This window comes from Raphanus sativus, chromosome 3 (assembly GCF_000801105.2).
Source record: "Raphanus sativus cultivar WK10039 chromosome 3, ASM80110v3, whole genome shotgun sequence".
Lineage (NCBI taxonomy): Eukaryota > Viridiplantae > Streptophyta > Magnoliopsida > Brassicales > Brassicaceae > Raphanus > Raphanus sativus.
In genome coordinates, this window is record NC_079513.1 from 27,006,651 (window position 1) to 27,025,834 (window position 19,184).

The window sequence follows — 19,184 nt, forward strand, 5'->3', positions numbered from 1 at the left end:
ACTAGAACATATAGGAATCGTCGCAGCCTCGCAGGAAAGCATATTTGATTTCGAGATTTAAGATTTGCGAATGTGGTCACAGAAGAGTGAGAAAAATTATTTGACAATAGTTCTCATGTCTTAAACAAATATAAAACTAGTGTTAATGTTTTAAACAAATATAAAATATGATAACTATAGTGGCGTCAAAATCTATTTTCAGCATTGGTGTTCATGTCGTAAACAAATATATAATTTCTCTTACCAAGACATGTTGAAGCACTAATTTATATTCATACCTGGTTAGAAGGATTTGCGTTTTGCGATCTATATACTTTAAAAAAAAAATTATATTAATATATTTGTCAAAATTTAATATTTTTTATATTTTATATATAGCTTTTGATGATGATGAAATATGGAAGTACTAAAAACATTATGATTTTGATTGCAGCTTTTAATACTTAGAGTTGAGAAATTTTTGTTTTATTTCTATTCGCTATTACTGTCTCTTTGATTAACTTGATAATAAATTTATTTTGTGTTTGAATTTTATAAACATATATATAGATGATTATTTACATTTTAAAATAAATTAATTTAGATTAAATTTCTTTCTAAGTCGTTGAAAAAAAAACTTTTAAGTCAAAAAGCCCTGTAGTCTTTTTATGGATCGAACCAGACTGAGCTTAAATAGTAATGGTTTGCAAGCTTTGGTCCTGGTTGGCCCATTGACAACCCTATATAAAGTTCCAGAAAAATTGAGCCAGATAATAAGACATTCTTCCTAAACACCTAAAAACATATGTACCATCTTCTCAACTTTCACTCCATGGATAGATCCGAAACTTCTTCTCGTATCATCGATTTTGTCAACGCCTCGATGGAGAGATCCGAAACTTCTTCTCGGCTTTCTGCTCCGTACACTGTGAGTTATTCTTCTCCGGGCATCTAGCGCACCGTCACCTTTTTTCTCTCTCGAAACTATCTTTCATCTCTTGCCCCCGGCTGTCTTCTCCTGCTCTGGCGCTCATCTCTGGTCCGAGAGAAGGCCTTCCTCTCCTTCCTTGCTCTAAGAGCCGCTGTTTATCTATTCCCAAACTCAGTGCCTGTTTACTTTGTTTCTTCTCTATCTCTTAGCCAAATCTTCTACTAACTCTTTTGTTCATGTATTTTTTGTCTTAAATAAAAAAACTACAGGGGAAGAGGACTCCGTACGGGGATGAGTTTGTCAACGTTATTAAATCGCACTTCGATTACGTCAAAAGCAGGTAATATTTTTCTTTTCTTTTTGGAGATTTTGTGTAATGTTGATAGATACTGACACTATTCTTTTTTTTTCGGTTTCTATTTTCTAATATCAAATAGTAGGCGAATTGACTCGGAAGAGATTTTTTGACATAATTATACAAATACATAATTTTCTATCAGACTCTTTACATTTAGCAAATAATAAAGTATTTTCAGAGCAACTTTAATATATTACTCCATTTTTTAATTTCAAAATGAAATAATTCTAAAATGGAATTGATTTTACTCTAACTCTACTTTATTTTGAAGTAGAAAATAGAGAAATAAATAAAAGAACGAACTAGCTCTAAAAATAAAAGAACACTTCATTTTAGAAAGGAAAATAGAAGAATAAATCAAAAAAATGAAGTAACTTTAAAAATAAAAAAAAATGAAGTAAAATTACTCTAATCATGCTTTATTTTGTACCTCGGAAAGAGGTAACTCTAAAAAAAAAGTTGATTTTATTCTAACCTTACTTCATTTTGAAGTGGAAAATATAAGAATAAATAAAAAAACAAAGTAATTTTAAAAATAAAAGAATATTTCATTTTGGAGTAGAAAATAGAGGAATGAATAAAAGAATGAAGTTACTCTAACCCTACTCTAGTTTTTACTTCAAAATGAATTAACTCTAAATTGGAGTTGATTTTACTTTTAATTCTATGTCATTTTGAAGTGGAAAATAGATGAATAAATAAAAGAATGAAGTAACTCTAAAAACAAAAGAATACTTCATTTTGGAGTGGAAAATAGAGGAATTAATAAAAGAATAAGTAACTCTTGGATGAAATTTTTTTGAATTATACAGAGGTTTCCTGGCCCCACAGAAGTGGTCCAGACTAGTCACGTGTTGCCACATGTCGGTCCTCTGTCCCTGGCGATGCCGAAATGTTAATTCTCCAGTGGCCGGGATTCGAACCCAGGTGGCGGAACTCACAGCTGTGAACCCTTTACCAACTGAGCTAGAAGCCCCGGTTAACTCTTGGATGAAATTACTGAATGAAATTACTCTAACCTTGCTCTGTTTTTTACTTCAGAATGAAGTACAGCTCTAAAATGGAGTTTATTTTACTCTAACCCTACTCCATTTTGAAATGAAAAATAGAGGAATAAATAAAAGATAAAATCATTACTCCATGAATGAAATATCATTTGGGGTAGAAAATAGAATAGAATTAGAGCATTTAGAACTTAAACAGATTAGAACTAGAGATGTTCTTATACACAAATGTTAGTTTTCCTAATAACTATATGTCTATCAATATTGGCTTAAGATAACTTAATAGTTTAAAATAGATCATTAGAGTTTTGCATGTGTGTTGCACATGGCGATCGCCTTGCCTAGCCATGGCACTTGGCTAGAATCGAGCACCTCATCGCGTTTGTTCACCACACGCTATTATCTGATGTAAAGACATGAAGTAATAAAAGAGAGATACCTTCACTTTCAAATGTGTTTACTGATTGATTCTATCGCAAAATTAGGATTAGGATCGGTGTTGAGGGGTACAACACTTCCCTTGAACCGATTGATCTATATTGGGCTTTGGAGAGTCTTTTTAAGACGTGTGGAGAAGTCGACGACATTGAGATTGACAGAGATCCAGTGACAAATGCACTCAAGAGGTCATGCGTTGTTATCCTTCGCGGAGAAGGCGCAGGTGAAAAAGCCTTGCAACTTAACGGAAGTGACATTGGAGGAAGGAAGATTGTTGTTACGAGTTTGCCTCCAGGAATCAGTGTGCTTAGCAGTGGTTTGAGTACTGATGTACTCGCTGCTAGGCACGTGGCTCATCATCGAAGACACCGGTAAGTTATATATACATTTTCTGCTGACATTTTCAACTTTATGCAAGTTGTGGTGATGGTACACAATGCAATTTTTTTAAGCTTACAGGAGCGAAGGCATATCCGTTACTGGATATGACACTTCTCTTCCTAAAGATGATATCAAGAATTCGCTTAGTAACCATTTCTCTTCATGTGGCGAGATTACCGACGTCTTTGTTCTCAACAGGTTAGAAACTTTCTCCAGTTTGTTACAAACTCAATTCGCTTAGTAGTAACCACCTAAGCCTTTTCCTTTCTTTTCTCTTGCAGCCGTGCCCTCGTCTACTTCTACGGACTAGGCTCCAACCACCGAGCGGTTCAACTGTCTGGAACCGACCTAGGAGACTGCAAACTGGTTGTCAAATCCTTGCCCTATCCAAGACCCAAAGACGTGACTGGAGCTGGTGGCTGGACCCGTTTGCGTCACCGTTTCAGATCAGGACACATCAGATGTGAGAGGAAAATTATGGTTTAGTTTGGTCGGTTTAATACAAAAAGACTTATATTTTACTCTCCAGCTCTGCATGAAGACTTCTCCTAATCCCACAGTCGAAATCTGTCTACTTCCAGTACAACACCGTTTTCAGATCAAACAAACACTCGCTTCAGGATGAGGACAATGGTCATTAACATGTAAGTCTTGGTCATGATCATGGTCATCTTGTCGGTTTTGTAGGTTGAATGATATTGTTTTGTGATGAGTTTCCTCCGAAAATATTAGAATAATGAGAGGAGTGTTGATCTTCAGCCTCCATGTTTGGTTTAGCTAGATAATGGAGTTTGAGAAAGAAAAAGAGAAAAAGACAATATAATAGTCTTTTGGATCAACTAAAGTACTTATTTCTTGCCTTGTTAGCTAAGCTTAATAGATATTGATGTTCTTTAATTAATAATACATAATTTTATCAAATAAACAGCAACGTTCTTAATTGGTTTTTCCTCGTAAAGCCTTCTTTATACACATTTGGAAAAATTTAACTCTTTCTAGTTTCGAGTGACACCTTTTGACAAATTGTTACTTGCAGTTTCACATCTTTGTCAAGGTTATAACATGCGTAAAGAATAAAAACACAAGGGAACGTTTCAGATATATATATTTTCATACAATTAACCTAAGATTATAGAATATAATAAATATACATATTAGAATCATTACTGTCACACTAAGTAAAATTTCTCAAGGATGCATACATGTATAAACCTTGTCCAAGCAAACAATAATATACATACACATGTTCCTCTACATAAAAGCTAGCCTCCTCAAGCCTACACCATCACATGGATCACACAACGAGGCTAATACAAAGATAAATTAAGAAAAAGCTTGACTCAATCCAAACATACTAATACACACACAAGCTTCAATATTCAAAAGACAAAAACCATATATAGAGGATGTTAACCAACCCATTTACCATACAGCATCACTATCTCCTTATATGTCTCTTCCTTCGCTCATAGTCTACATCATCTGTAGGCAACTCATAACGACAAACAGGACACGTGTTCCTCGTTTCGAGCCACGGTACAATGCATTCTCCATGGTACTTATGGTTACAAGGCAACTGAAGAACAGCTTCGCTCCCGATGCTCATCTCATCTTTACAAACCGCACAGTCACCACTCTCAACATCAAGCTGAACAACCACTGGGAGGTTCTTGATGAAAGATTCGGAAGTTGGAGGGAAACGGAGATTGGTGATCCCAGCTTGAGCAAACTGTTCAAACAAGAGATCATACTCAGCCGTGTGAATATAGTCTTCATGATCGCCAACGATGTGCAGCTCTCTGTTTTCAACATCGAAGTTGATCTCTAGAGTATGAGAGTTCATCAAAACTTGCCACTCAAGATTCCCAGAGTCATCATCTCTAGCTAAATCTTCTAGAGAGATGTTAGCTTCTGCGAAACCACTTCGTATCTCCCTTTCACCACCACCACCACCATCAACTTCTTCCCAATCAAATTCATCAGCACGATCTTCTACTTGGAGTGAATGTATAGTCACACTAACATCATCATCGTCATATACATGGTCTTCATTCAAATCGATTCCCCATATCTCCCTCTCATCCTCAGGATCATCATCAGAACCCGATTCGACCGAAATTAACCGGATCTCACTGATATCGCGAAATCGAATCCCAGAATCGTCCTCCTCATCGAGTTCATCAAAATCACTGAGGCTGTTCGTATCGATATCACTATCATCATGATCTATATTCTCAACAAAACAGCTTCCAGATTCCGATTCTAATTCCATAACCACACCACGCGATTCAGGAAGAGTTACCTGAGGAGGCTGCTCAACACGCTGGTGCGACGGATCCATAACGAAGGTTACGTCTGTAGAGAAACTATGGATGAATCGGAGATCAATTTCGTCCGCGTGAAACAACGGCGGAGAGAGAGAAAGAGTGATCGGTGACGGAGAAGTTACGAGGATTCTAATTTTTTTTTTCTTGTCACGAACGAGGAATCTAATCAAGGATCTGAGTTAACCAATCTTCTTCTGCGTCGGTATGAAACGGCGTCGTTTTCGTTCATTTTTGTCCTTTTCTTCTTTACTGTAAAAGAAAAAAAACCACTTATACCTGGGCTCAAAAAGGCCGTTATAGGCCGAGTAAATAGGCCCAGGTTAAATTATTTACCCGTTACGATGACCTTAAGAATCTCCCACTAACGTCAACGTCGCAGCACTGGTTAGACGGCCCGTAATTTATTTATTTTAATTCTTCTTCTTGGCAACATTTATTTTAGCGAGATACTTTTGGACCAACCAAAAAGAATAAATATTTTAAACACTTGTCGAATACTGAGTGGGCTGAGTCTTAATCGAGATAGTCATCAAATAAAACATAAAGAAAAGGAGAAGCCCAAGTCCAGGCACGTGAGAGAGAGCCACGACAGAGAAAACAGTGTGGGAACAGAACAAAAGGAAACACATCTTCTCTTTTAAGAGTCTTCTCACTCTGATGGCATCTACATTAATAACTCTTCCACAGCTTTCGCTTTCACGTATTTTCAATGGCCCATGATCCGACAGGTCACTTAAGAAAGCACGGCACATGCCCTCTCTCCTTCTATTCCCAACATAATATATCTTATCTCCCTTTTCTTAATGACCATTAACATAAATTAGTAGAGTATCTATTTTCAAAATTTTAAATCCTCCTTAAGATTTGATTATATGGACTCTTATTCTGTGATTTCATAACAGAGTACTATTTTCTTAGTTTGAAAAGAAAAAAAATACCTCTAGAGTACTATTTTGTTACTGGGTTTTCTTGGTAATGACATTCTTTCTTTGTATATGTAGCAAATGTTCTATACATTTCAGTTTAAATTCGCAGCTTAAAAGTTAACATCTACAAATTTAATTAATAAATAAAAATAATAATCTTGAAAGAGAGCAGCACATACACACACATTCACAACTGTGTGTTATATTAATATATTCACCAAGGGAATGATAATATACTCAACGATAGGATCCACGAGATTACTTTACCTCGAACTTCTAACCCCTGATACTGTTTGTCAGAGTGAAAAGTGGGTCCTAAGATGAGTAACTTTTTTCACGTGATACCATCCACGAGAAAGCGACCGGCCACCACCACTTCTCTCTCTTGTAGGCACGTGCTCTCACATCTCTCTTCCCCTACCCATTATCCCGTATAAAATATCTCACCAGCTTTTTGCTAATCCCATACCATCACTGAAAACGATAATTTAGAAAAGAAAAAACTGGTTCAGTTTATGATTTGTCTTAACTCTTAAAATCCTCTATGTTTTTTATTCTCAGGTTTATTTTTAGCCGACGTTGTTCAGGGCTTTAAATAGAAGCAGATGAATACAATTATACAGATGACATTTTATTAGTTAACGGCAACCTTTGGAGTTTAACGGCGTCACGAGTTTCAACAGTGCGGCGACTACATGGAGAAGCAGGAGGATGGAAGGAGATGATGGGACCCACCGCACGCGAGTTGGAAGCTGTGTGATCGGGTTAACGGCAGGGAATGGGCACACGTGACCATGCTGCTCCTCTCACAACGCATTCATTCGCCTTCTTTTGTTTCCTGTTTTTACGGCCTTATTAGGTGTTATAGTATTGTATACTTGTAAATGAGCAGTTAGAGTAGCAGTTAGAGTAGTGATAATTAATCTTGTATATATGAAAATATCTTCATTGTACAGAAGGTACAGAGTCATCGATGTGAGCAAGATTAGGAAATAAAGCTTTTGCGGTATCAGAAAGAGAAGAATCCGCATAAGGAAAGATTGTTTCATGGAATATGACATGCCGAGAAATCATAGCTGGTCAGCTCAAGACACTCCATGTGAGATCTGAGAATCAGCTTGTAGATCCATTCACCAAAGCTCTATATCCTACTCTGTTTCACAAGTATATGTCCAAGATGGGTTTTCATGGTCTTCTAACGCCATCTTGAGGGAGACTATTAGGTGTTATAGTATTGTATACTTATAAATGAGCAGTTAGAGTAGCAGTTAGAGTAGTGATAATTAATCTTGTATATAAGGAACATATTGTACATTCATTAATCTTAATGAAGATATTTCCATATCACTCTTTTCTATTAGGCCTATAACTAGCTTTCTTATGATATTTTAACAATCGTGTAATTTTATTCCATAACCATATCACTCATAAAATCAAATTCAGACGAAGGGAAAATTCTCTAACGAATGTTTTAAGTTTTAACTATCAAAAAATTAAAAATGTAATAATTTAGTTAAGAAATAAAGCAATTTTATCATCAAAGAAACCATATATATACTAAATGTGATATACTGGAAAACAAAACCGACTTAGGCATATGGTCCATAAAATTTTATAAGTTAACAGATACAGCTCCAATATTATCTAAAAGCTATAAATTTTATAAGAATTCTTACTAAATTACTATAGCGTCCAAAATCTTATAATCTACCTTGTGTATATGTACACGTCTAATGGAATTGGATTTATGCAAATGTCAGTGTAGTGATTTAATTTGATGCATTTATGCATTAAAGCTTCTCCTTATATGTTCAAAGTACATTATTTTTGGGTTCACTTCTTTTTTTTTTTTGTCAACGGGTTCACTTCTTTCTTCGCATACAACCTTTTGGATCAATAATAAGAAAGAAAAAATTAAGAAAAAGAAGAGTAAAACGGGATAACGTAAAAAAAGAGTTGGGACCCACAATAATGAGAGGTGTGAGTTGGCCACGTGATGAATGGGAGGCTGAGTTAAGGGCAGCCAAAAGGTTTATCACGTGATACGCCGCGATTTGCGCGGCGCAACCGCCACGTGTCCTTAACTTTGATCACAACTCTTAGGTTAAACTCAGTTTTTAATTAATTTAATTTAATGCATAGTTATTTGTTAACTGATCCCTAAGAGGATTTCTGTGCAATGACAGAGGAATGTCCTTGAGGCAAATACATTTGTTTTCTCGAAATCCAGCTTCTCATTCTTATTTTCTCCGAATGTTATTTTCTTATTATTATTAAGAAAATAACAATTATTAAAGACAACTAATAGTCCTCTTTAGAAGGAAACAAAGAAGAAAAGAAGCCAGCTAATTCAGATAAGATGCTCTTCCATACACTCTTTTATGTATGCTTAAGTTTCATAAATGGATTACGTTTGTTAGGTTTCTGAAAAAAGCAAATGATAAACGGTATATGCAATGTATGTAAGAGTATTGATGATGATATAATATTGATCGATAGCTACTATATAAAGAGATGTTTGAGCTTTTGATGTCAAAAAAATAAGAGATGTTTGAGATTTGTTACTTTTGACAAAAGTCGAATCCTGATTAATTAGTAACTTGTGCATGAACGGATGAACATAGCGAGACTGTGATATGAGATCTAACGTTGATTTTATTTCGAACTGGATCAAATACTGAAAACGAGATAATAATTTGTAGAAAATATATATTTATTACTACATGAATGATTTTATCCATATATTGTCTTTTCTTTCATGGACATAACTATATATATATTTAAGATAAGATAATATTTTTTTCTTATACGGATTAACATAATTTCCTAATACCATATTAATAATTTAATATAGCTTATTACTCTTTTAGTAGCAGGTTACACAATATATATACGGTTAAAATTTCGATATGATGTTGGGTAAATTGTACACCGATCTCACAAAAAGTTTTTTTTTATGTAACAAACATTTTCAAGTAAACATGTATTATTACTAAACGATCTTTGTCATTAATGTTGAAAAATTAAATTGTGTCCTCACTCTTGAGATTCTACAGAGTTTTTCTCACGTGAGTTGCAGAGTCAATTCATGTTGCCCCACTAGAGCACGAAAACGACATCACGCTAAGCTCTTCTTCCCCTCCTTCACATTTGAATTGACCATTTTTCTATCACATCCTTGATTCCTTTTAATTTTCTTTTTTTTTTGTAATACTTTCACTAAACCACTATATAAATAAACATTTCCTTGTTAGCCTAATCAAATGATTACTTGTGTTGTAGCGAAAACAAAATTATTTAAAAACACATTTCATCAAATAACCATGAGATTGCCAGTATTAATATAACAATTCACCTTTTATTTGAAAATAATAAGAAAGAGAAAGTGGGTTAAGACGCAACCTAACAACTCACGGGACAAAGTGGAGGGCATGTGGGGATGTGTAATTGTGTTTTGGCCTTTTCCTGTTTTGTATCATTTCCTTCTTCATGTGATCCAAACACTATTTAACTACAGTGGTATAAATACATCTAAATGAAAGAAAAACAAAAAGGGATGGGCGTGAATTCATTTCTAACTCGCATGCAACGATGGGACGGTAATTTATCATCTTGTTCTTATGTATCCCGGTCCATCATGATTTTTTTAAGTGTTCTTATATATTCTGACCCATCATGAATTTTGAAGGTTTCATGTTTGAATAAGTCAAAAAGTTAAATAAACAATGTTTAAAATACTCCGCGTAGGGATATTAAAGTATACGATTCGTTCAAATACAGACGGACTATATGTATTTGATGATTTCTCCGAGTCAATTCGAATCCTTCTGTTATACATGTAGTGTATGTCGTCTATATAGTTTAGTTATATATACAATTCTTGAATAAATAAGTTGGTGTCCTAGCAAGTGGTACTCAACTAAATTTAAAATGGGTTTAGCTCACATGATTAGAGTCTTGATTATGGGGTTTAGACAATTGTTAATGGCATTGGATACCGGAAGAGCTGACTTTGTTCCACCTAATGCCACACACATAGATCCCCACTCGCAAAAACACATAGACGCATACACGTACAATTATATTTGTTCCCCTGCATACCATCATACAGCATAATTTCTACTACAAATATATAATCATTACAAGAGGAACATGCAAAATCAGCTGAAGTGCATGTCTATAAAATCGATTCATGCATATGTGTTTGAGCAGCTCTATTTTCACATAGATTTTGGTGGGGCCACTTATAATAGTATACCAGGCATATGTATTCTAGATACATCAAATTATTTATAACGGCATGTCGCTAGCTTAGTTTAGCGGCTAAACTTTAGCCAAATGGTGTATCACAAAACACTTGTTAATTTCGCGAACCTCTCAGCGGTTCTATAAGACTTTAACTATGCCCGGCAAAAACATAAATAATTTGCCAACTTCTAGTTCCATAACCAAATAATCAGACACGGAAAACAATGGTCAGCGAAGGATCAAATGACGAGAACCCAGAAAAATAATGTCCCACGTTACTCCTTCTTATGAGAACGGGCTAGCATCTTATAAAATGATTTTTGATTTAAATGATACACGAATCTTCCTTTGTTATATGATTTTTTTCTAAGACTTCTTCAAATTATTAAGGTATTATAATGATCTTAGAGCAGCTCCAACAAAAAGAATTTTACACAATATCTACCTATCATAAATATTTTAAAAAGATAAAACATGAAAGAGAAACAAAGAATCTGTTTGTTGCAGAAATGATCTCAGAGCAGCTCCAACAAAGAATTCAAATGTCAAGTGTTTTATTTCTATAGAACAAATTTTTAAAAAAGAAAAAGAAAATCTAATTACCTGAACCAAATTTATTATTATTATAATTATATTATTTTATCTTTCACATACCCAAACATAGGTTCAACCGTTAATGCTGCTCTTAGTTCTTTCAAAATAAATAATTACAAAACTATGAAGATACACGTGATTTCATCAGGTTTCATAAGTCGTAACATTGATGTCTTCGAGTTTTGGTGGTATTATATATATATGAAATACAGGGATATACGAAGACTTGAATATCAAATACACGGAGTTCCTAGTTGGTGCACGAATAATAATTGGCGTAATTTATACTCTATGTGGTAAAAATAAATTGAAGCCTAGAGTAGACACACAGAAAGCATATAATGATAATTGAAAATAAAGAGGAAATGTCTGCAACAACTATACGACTATACGAGCTGTTTGATTGGAATATTAAATTATGAAATCGTGAATAATTAATGTTCGCTATCGTCATGATTGTGGCATATCACAAACATATGTTTTGTGTATGCATGCCTATAAAAAGTTATAATTTATAGCTGCATGTTAGTTTTTTTTTTTGGTGAAAAGCTGCATGTTAGTTTCATTTGCCGACAACGAATATTGAAATTTTTATTCTGAAAAACGAATATTGAAAAATGACCGTCGAATTGTAGAGATGACGAAAATAAATGCATACTTTCAATTAAAAATAAATAAAAGTAATGTTATACAACTAAAGGACATAAATTATATTAGCAAAGAAACTTTCTCTCATTCTTATATATGCACGATGAAATTTCGATTGAACCAACTCTGCAAAATTCACAGCTTTGATAATTACACACAGTCAGAGGACGGTATGTGACATATTCATTAATTCATCATTAGGTTATAACAATTCTCGGTAGAGTGGCTGGTGTATCTGTGTATAAGTATTATAAAACAAAGCTTTTTTTTCAAAAAAACAAAGCTATTTTAAGGACAAAAATTTTAAAGTAGAAACATATAAATATAGTATTTTGAAAGAAAAATACATTAGAATAAAATAATTAAATCTAAATAAGTTACATTTTTGTGTAGTGGTAAATTACTAATATATATCTCTTTTTTTTTGTCAACACTAATATATATCTCATTAATCGGTTGCGCACTGAGTTATACAACAACAAAAAAAACAAGTAATTTTTGTCCAAGACGATAAAAACAAAAGCGAACATGGATTAAAACCACAGATAGAAATTAAATAATAGTTTTTGTGCGTGTGTGTATTATTTTAGTTTACCTTTAGCGCCGCTAAACGGATAAACCTCGCTGTTACTCTTACACTAGAAAGCAACTAAACTAGAGAGATCCATCAAAATCCACCACGTGACTCCGTCAGAACTAACGTCGTCTATTGCCTGTTACAACAGGAAGCGTTATAACGACTGTATAAAACCATTTCCGCCTTCTCATTACCTCTCAAACCAGAGAGAGAAAGAGAGAAAGAGAGAGAGCTCTCAGGCTGATCGTTTTTTCTAATTCCGATCAGATCGAAGAGTTATATATCTGTTCGGTTGCTCTGTTTCAAAATTGTCATCTTCGACAAGGTACGCTCTTTCTAATGTTAGCTAAAAATCGAATCCGTCGTCTTATTTAGATTTTACTTGGACCCAAGCTTTCGGATCTCCATGCTCACGGGTTGACTTGAATTATGCGAAATTCGATTGGTTTGAACTATAATTCTACCGAATTACGGTTAACGCTTTGAATCCCTCTGCAGTTTTGTTGACAGATCTATCGATTTCTCTAAGAGGCTGGTTTAGGCTAAACCGATCAGAGTTTTATCGAGTTTCTGATTCATAATTCAACGACTTTCGAACTCGGTCCCTCTGCCACAAGCATCTCTTGAAGTCACAGATCTGAGCTGGTAGCTACAGATTCTCGTCGAATTACGTAATATTCACGCCAATTCAGTGAAGAAATACAGAAACGTGACAATTCCCGCGCACATAATAATAGCATAATTCAAAAAAGACAAAACTACAAAGAACCGTTGAAGCTGTTGTTGTTGTTTGTTCATGGAGCTTCCTCAATCTCGTCCCTTCAAAGCCCAAGGTAACATTATTTTCAGATAGTACCAATGTTCTTGTTTTTAAAAGACAAAATAAAAGAAGACTTTTAGGATAATTTTATATTCAGATTTTATTACCAAGTTAAATTGGATTATTATTCTTTTTCGTTTTTATAATTTTGACATTTTTAGAAGAATTTTGACAGGGAGAGAACCAACGCACGATTTTTTATCGCTCTGCAGTCATTCAACTCTCCAGACAGAACCCAAGCCAACACCTTCTTCTCAAGGTATTTCCCGTTTTACCCTGTTTTAAGTTTTGTCTTAAAATTTTATTTATTTTTTAAATTAAAAGATTCTCTCTTCAAGGGGTCACGTTTATTCCGCGCGTGCATCTGATCTTGACCCCCTTTTAAGACGAATGATCCAAACGTTCCTATTTGATTGGGCCCATGTGGTCCTCAACCATATTCAAAGCCCAGTAAAATAAGGGACCGTTTATTAGGGCTACACATGTCGTAAAGCTCACGCTATCGACATGTCGAATACAACAACTTTATATTTTGTTTATAATAAAGATTTGTGTATGAAGAATATACTAATGAGTTATAAAAACTTCGATTGAAACATGGAAGCAGGTAGCCACTTGAAAACCCATGATTTTCTACAACCATTAGAAGAGACTAGTAGAATTGACACAACCAAGATAGCGACCGAGAAACCACCACCTCTCCCACCGCTGCAACACGTGCTTCCCGGTGGAATAGGAACGTACACTATTAGTTCAATACCTTATTTCAGTAATCACCAAAGAGTTCCTAAACCGGAGCTTTCACCACCGATGATGTTCACTGCTAGTGGTGGTGGTGGTGTTGAGAGAAACGCTGTGGACGCTGCTGCTGTTGCAAGCGGGTTTACTCTGTGGGATGAATCTGGTTCTGGGAATAAGGGACAGACAAGGAAGGATAATAATAGTGCTGGTGGGGAGAGAGGTAAACACGAAACAATTTGAGCCTAGCTATAGCCACATGAAATGATATGAAATAAATTTTTTTTTTTCAAAAATGTTCAGCTGGTGTTGCAACAACTATGGGACAATGGCCAGTGGTGGAGCAAAGGTCACAGTCTTTGACTAATAATAATAACCCCTTGAGCGGTTTCAGTTCTCGTTCTTCCTCTCAGTCAGTCTTTATCTCTTCTCTTTTTCTCTATTTATACGGTCTATGGACTTTAAAAGGGCTTCTGATCAAATGAAAGTTTTACTTTGGTTGCAGAGGGTCTGGACTTAAGAGCCAGAGCTTCATGGACATGATCAGATCAGCCAAAGGAACTTCACCGGATGATGATTTGGACGATGATGAAGATTTCATCATGAAGAAAGAAAGCTCCTCCACTAGCCAGAACCACATAGGTTTGTATTCTCTCAGATTTGATCAACTTTACATTCTCTTAACCGTTAAGAGGCTTAAGATATGGTTGATTGTGTTCGTTACCAGTAGATTTGAGAGTAAAAGCAAGTAACGACCCAAAGCTGAACACGCCTAGGTCAAAACATTCTGCTACAGAACAACGGAGGAGGAGCAAGATCAATGATAGGTTAGTGCACTCAAATTGTAGCAAAAAGCCAACACTCTGGTGGAATATAATAAAAGACCAATCAAAACAAATTATTTATCGCTTTGCAGATTTCAAATGTTGAGACAATTAATACCTAACAGCGACCAAAAGCGGGATAAGGCCTCCTTCTTGCTAGAGGTATATATACATAATCATTCATTCATCTCAATGATTTCTAGATTCAGTCTCATCTTTTAATAAATCTCCAAATTATTATTTATTAATTCCAAACTTTTCGATACAGGTTATCGAGTATATTCAGTTCTTACAGGAGAAAACAAGCAAGTACGAGACTCCTTACCAAGGATGGAATCAAGAACCTGCCAAGCTATTGAATTGGGTTAGATTTAAATCTCATACCAACAACCATAACTCAAATCTTTTATTGTAAAAATGCTAACATGTGTGATCCTCATTTACATTGCAGCAGAGAAACAACAACCAGCAGCTTGTCCCTGAAGGAACCGTTGCTTTTGCTCCAAAACTTGAACAAGAGAAGAATAACATTCCTGTCCTTGCAACAGCTGAAACACTGAACCGAGAAAGGTTTCCTTTGTCGGTTCAAAGCAGCAGTCTATTCTCTCCTGTTATTGCGGGTAACCCCGTAACTGAGTTGCAAGCAAGAGTCGCATCATCATCAGAGACCGCAGAACCAAACCCGAGTTCTCGGAGTCATACTCAGCCATTGAAAGAAGAGGGTGATGATGAGGAAGGTCGTGAGGGTAACAACATCAGTGTATCAAGTGTTTACTCACAAGGGTAAAACTAAAAACGGCTCATGATCTCTTTTTAACTCTTATTGATCTGGTAACAGTTTTAAAAGTAAAAAAAAAAAGGGTAAAACTATGTTTGTTTTCTTTTTTGTGGAGTAGATTAGTGAAAAGATTAAGAGAAGCATTGGAGAAATCAGGAGTGGACTTAACAAAAACAAGCATCTCAGTCGAAATCGAACTTGCTAAACAATTATCTTCCTTCAAGGTTCCTTTTCTGTACGATTTATTTCAGTTCAAACCACACTAAAATGTTTTTTTCTATGTTGGACGCTGATAGTTTTCAGTTTTGTTTTACTACTCTGATAGAATCATGAAGACTGTGACCCGGTTTCTAGAACCGGAATTGATAAGCAAACTCGGAAACCTAAACGGCTCAAGACGTACAGCACAAGTTAAAAGTTAAAAAAACAGCGGAGTCGGGTAAAACACCAAAGTTATATCATAGTCATAGATATATAAATTCTTTTTTTTTTCTCTTTTGTACATTGGAAACTATAGTATTGTGGGTCCATAATCTTTTGAGACCAAAGAGACTAGTGAGACCCGGGTTATGCTAAACCGCATTTTTAGACTGTAATCTCAAACTTCTTTGGGATTTCCTTTTGAGGAATATCATTAAGAGGAGGAAGGCTTTCATGTTTTACGTATAAGCTTCCTGTATTCAGTGATGTCACTGTTCACTACTTTGTATCATCATCATCTCACTGTTTACATTTTTTCTATTCTTCTTTGGATTCCTATTTTAATTTCTTATGAGTGTTGGTTGTCTTTTGAATTTGATTATTAAATGAACGGCTGAAGATGTCACGTCAACTGAGGGGGATGTATTCAATTTAACATTTGATGTGATTTGATTTTTAATGGAGTTTTTGATGATTTTAATAAATTGCAGAGATTTAGGTGATTTTTGTTAAACTACTCTAGAATATCACCTAAAACAATGAGATTTGAGTTTTAATTTTTTTAATAACTAAGAAACTCCACCCAAACACCCTAAAATCACCTCAAAACTTTAAAATCCCACAACTTAAAATATTTTCAATAACAGTGGATTTCAGAGTACTTTACGAAATGTCAAGTTCAATAACAGTGGATTTTAAATGAGTTTTTAAAATTCATGTTTGAATAACAGTGAATTTGTCATTTTAATACAAATCACCTGAAACTCTCGGTTGAATACACCCCCATGAAAGTCTGAGCCTTTGTATAATTTGGAAAACTCGTTATTGTATAATTCGGAAAGTTTATTATTATGGTATTGGTACACCCTATTGTATAGTTTACCAATACCATGGAGTTTAAAGGCATGTCTTTTAGCCGACGCAGCAACTTGTGCTGTTGACAGGTCCGGACCCAGAGGAACCTGTGGACTCGTTGCTGTCTCTGCCAATGGTGAAGTTGCAATGCCGTTTAACACCACCGGGATGTTCAGTGCTTGTGCCACCGAAGATGGTTTCGTTGAGGTCGCAATCTGGCCAAAGAATTGATGTCACTTTGCTTGTTTTCTTCTTCTTTTAAGAATCAAACTACTCTTCTTGCTTATAACAAGTGTACACTTAATTAGCATCTCTCTCTCTCCTCTTAAGAACAAAAACCTAGTCTTCAGCCAAACAGGGATGGTTCTGGACATAGTGAAATGAAACTACATCCCTTAATTTCTAAAAAAAGTGTTTACATAGAAAATGCCTCCAAATTTGTAATTTTTTTTTAAACTTTACTAAATTATTTATGACTTCCATAATCTCGTGACCGCCTCCGCAGCCAAACTTCTTTTTTTCAGCCAATCTTCCTGTATTTAGTGAAGTCACACTTTTTGAATCATTATTTACATTTTCTATTCTTCTTTCTTTTCATTTGTAATAATTTTAATTTTTTGTTAGTGCTTATAAATTTTTAAGGGAAATCCATGCGAATATTATCTTTTGAATAGATTATTGAATGAAAAGTTGAAATGAAATGCTAATTGAAACCACAGTGAGTGCGCGGTTCGAAAATCTTGTTAGGACCTTTGTATTATTGAAATTTATAGACAATGGGAAGAGACACGCAGAAGGAAAGCAATGAGCTACCGAGCTGGTACATAAAATGATGATGAAATTTCAAAAAGATGCAAAAGAACTTGCCAAGTGACTGGTAAGTATTTAAATTGTGGATGATGTGTTCAGATTTTGCTTGCCACAATGGGCCCGTGCATAGGATGCACCCATAAAAAAGAACTATAATAGCTGGGCCTTTATTCAACAGGAGCTCAACATTTTCTGTACATATGTTTTATTTGTTTCAGCCAATTTTTCTCCTTTTTCTAATCAGAAAATATTGAATGTAAGAAAATTCTTTTAGCAATGTTACTACTATTTACAACTTATGAAAAGTCATTTACTGAAAAGAAAAAAAAAGAAACAGAGAAACTCAGTTACTTTTACACAGATTCGTCGGCTGCAATCAAACTCTAAACTTCATGGGCTAGTTCTTCCGATGTAGGTGTGATACACCAAGTGCGATGCAAGTGCAAATCCAATTGATATGATACCAACGAGAGAGGTGAGAAAGTACACCGAAGATGTGTCTAAGAGCATCGATGAAACCTTTGATCGAGTTGTTTTATTCGAAAATCTCCACGATGAGAAGCACTAGGTATGCGACGGAGCAGATTCCGAAGTAGTGCGTAGAAACCATGTCGCTTCACCATCTATGGCAAAGACATTCCGAAGGGCCATTTTGTTTTTGCAGTAGCACATTGCTTCATAATAAGTATTCTTTTTACAGTGATTGACACCATCTTCGATTTCTTGGTTTATCATTTTTAGATACTGATTTATGTATGATTTGTAATTTAAAATTCTCAATAAAGTTGATTTAGATATTATTGGGACTGAAAGTGATCTCGTTTTTTTCAGGATGGCTGAATATATATTCCAAGAGCAGTTTCTTCATCCTAGTATAGAGAAGAACGGGAAAATAATAAATATGTACTTCGCCTTTAACTGGATAACAATTATACTGAACGCACTAGATAATACGCAAATACATATACTAAAAGAGTCTCAATTCAAAACCATTCCACAAATACAACATGATACATTTTTAGACACTTTTCTATTTTACCTAATGACACTGCAGCCGAAAACAAAGGGGAAGGATGAGTTGTGGTGAAACTATGAGTACAATAAACAAAATCAATCATATTGCTAACTAAACGGATATAATAAAGACATAGCATGTTAAATTGAATATTGTGATGATATGACTAATTGAATCAGAACAAATCTTTGAACAACATATTTTCTTCCAAATTTTGCAATAATGAATATAATGTAAGCGACTTGGGAGATGTCAAACTAGATTGGTGAAATCATGTAGATTCACTTTCCTTCACAAACACAACTTACTCAAATCTCAAGGTGAATTCCAAACATGTAATTTTCATACTTTTTTTCATGTTTGACCAGGTGAAACTGCAAATCGAGATGATTACTATCTAGTATATGAGAATTTACACAAAACAAACTGTTTCTTCTAATTGATTGCTTTTAGTTTTTTCGGATATTTATGATATTCTGTATTTTGTCTAATGAAAGTATAAAATAAATATGA

The 19,184-nt window shown here is 34.8% G+C and overlaps 4 protein-coding genes across 9 annotated transcripts in view; 2 read left to right on the plus strand and 2 right to left on the minus strand.

Moving 5' to 3' along the window:
* Window positions 1-10,116, minus strand: part of LOC108844758 (thioredoxin-like protein YLS8) — a 46,356-nt gene extending 36,240 nt beyond the window's left edge. The window contains exon 1 of the mRNA XM_057005487.1: window positions 10,107-10,116. The gene's annotated coding sequence lies outside the window, so the exon portion shown is untranslated. The remainder of the gene's footprint in view (window positions 1-10,106) is intronic.
* LOC108846408 (nucleolin 1) lies at window positions 721-3,986 on the plus strand. Its single transcript, XM_018619638.2, has 6 exons — window positions 721-907; window positions 1,180-1,250; window positions 2,758-3,081; window positions 3,170-3,289; window positions 3,373-3,554; window positions 3,621-3,986. Exons 1-6 carry the CDS (start codon window positions 785-787, stop codon window positions 3,641-3,643), a joined length of 843 nt encoding a protein of 280 aa, XP_018475140.2. The 5' UTR covers window positions 721-784; the 3' UTR covers window positions 3,644-3,986.
* Window positions 4,276-5,587, minus strand: LOC108844397 (E3 ubiquitin-protein ligase CIP8). Its single transcript, XM_018617654.2, has one exon. It carries the CDS (start codon window positions 5,430-5,432, stop codon window positions 4,530-4,532), a length of 903 nt encoding a protein of 300 aa, XP_018473156.2. The 5' UTR covers window positions 5,433-5,587; the 3' UTR covers window positions 4,276-4,529.
* Window positions 10,117-12,578: 2,462 nt separating the features above from the next.
* Window positions 12,579-16,343, plus strand: LOC108847922 (transcription factor BIM1). 6 transcript variants are annotated; one of them, XM_057005488.1, is made up of 12 exons: window positions 12,579-12,736; window positions 12,910-13,244; window positions 13,407-13,490; window positions 13,836-14,192; window positions 14,273-14,381; window positions 14,475-14,611; window positions 14,697-14,796; window positions 14,886-14,955; window positions 15,062-15,157; window positions 15,245-15,576; window positions 15,690-15,795; window positions 15,897-16,343. In XM_057005488.1, exons 2-12 carry the CDS (start codon window positions 13,208-13,210, stop codon window positions 15,984-15,986), a joined length of 1,518 nt encoding a protein of 505 aa, XP_056861468.1. In that variant the 5' UTR covers window positions 12,579-12,736; window positions 12,910-13,207; the 3' UTR covers window positions 15,987-16,343. The 6 variants fall into 6 exon arrangements, with proteins under 6 accessions (XP_056861468.1, XP_056861469.1, XP_056861470.1 ...); XM_057005489.1 differs by having other exon boundaries at window positions 15,248-15,576; XM_057005490.1 differs by having other exon boundaries at window positions 14,700-14,796.
* The last annotated feature ends 2,841 nt before the right edge of the window (window positions 16,344-19,184 follow it).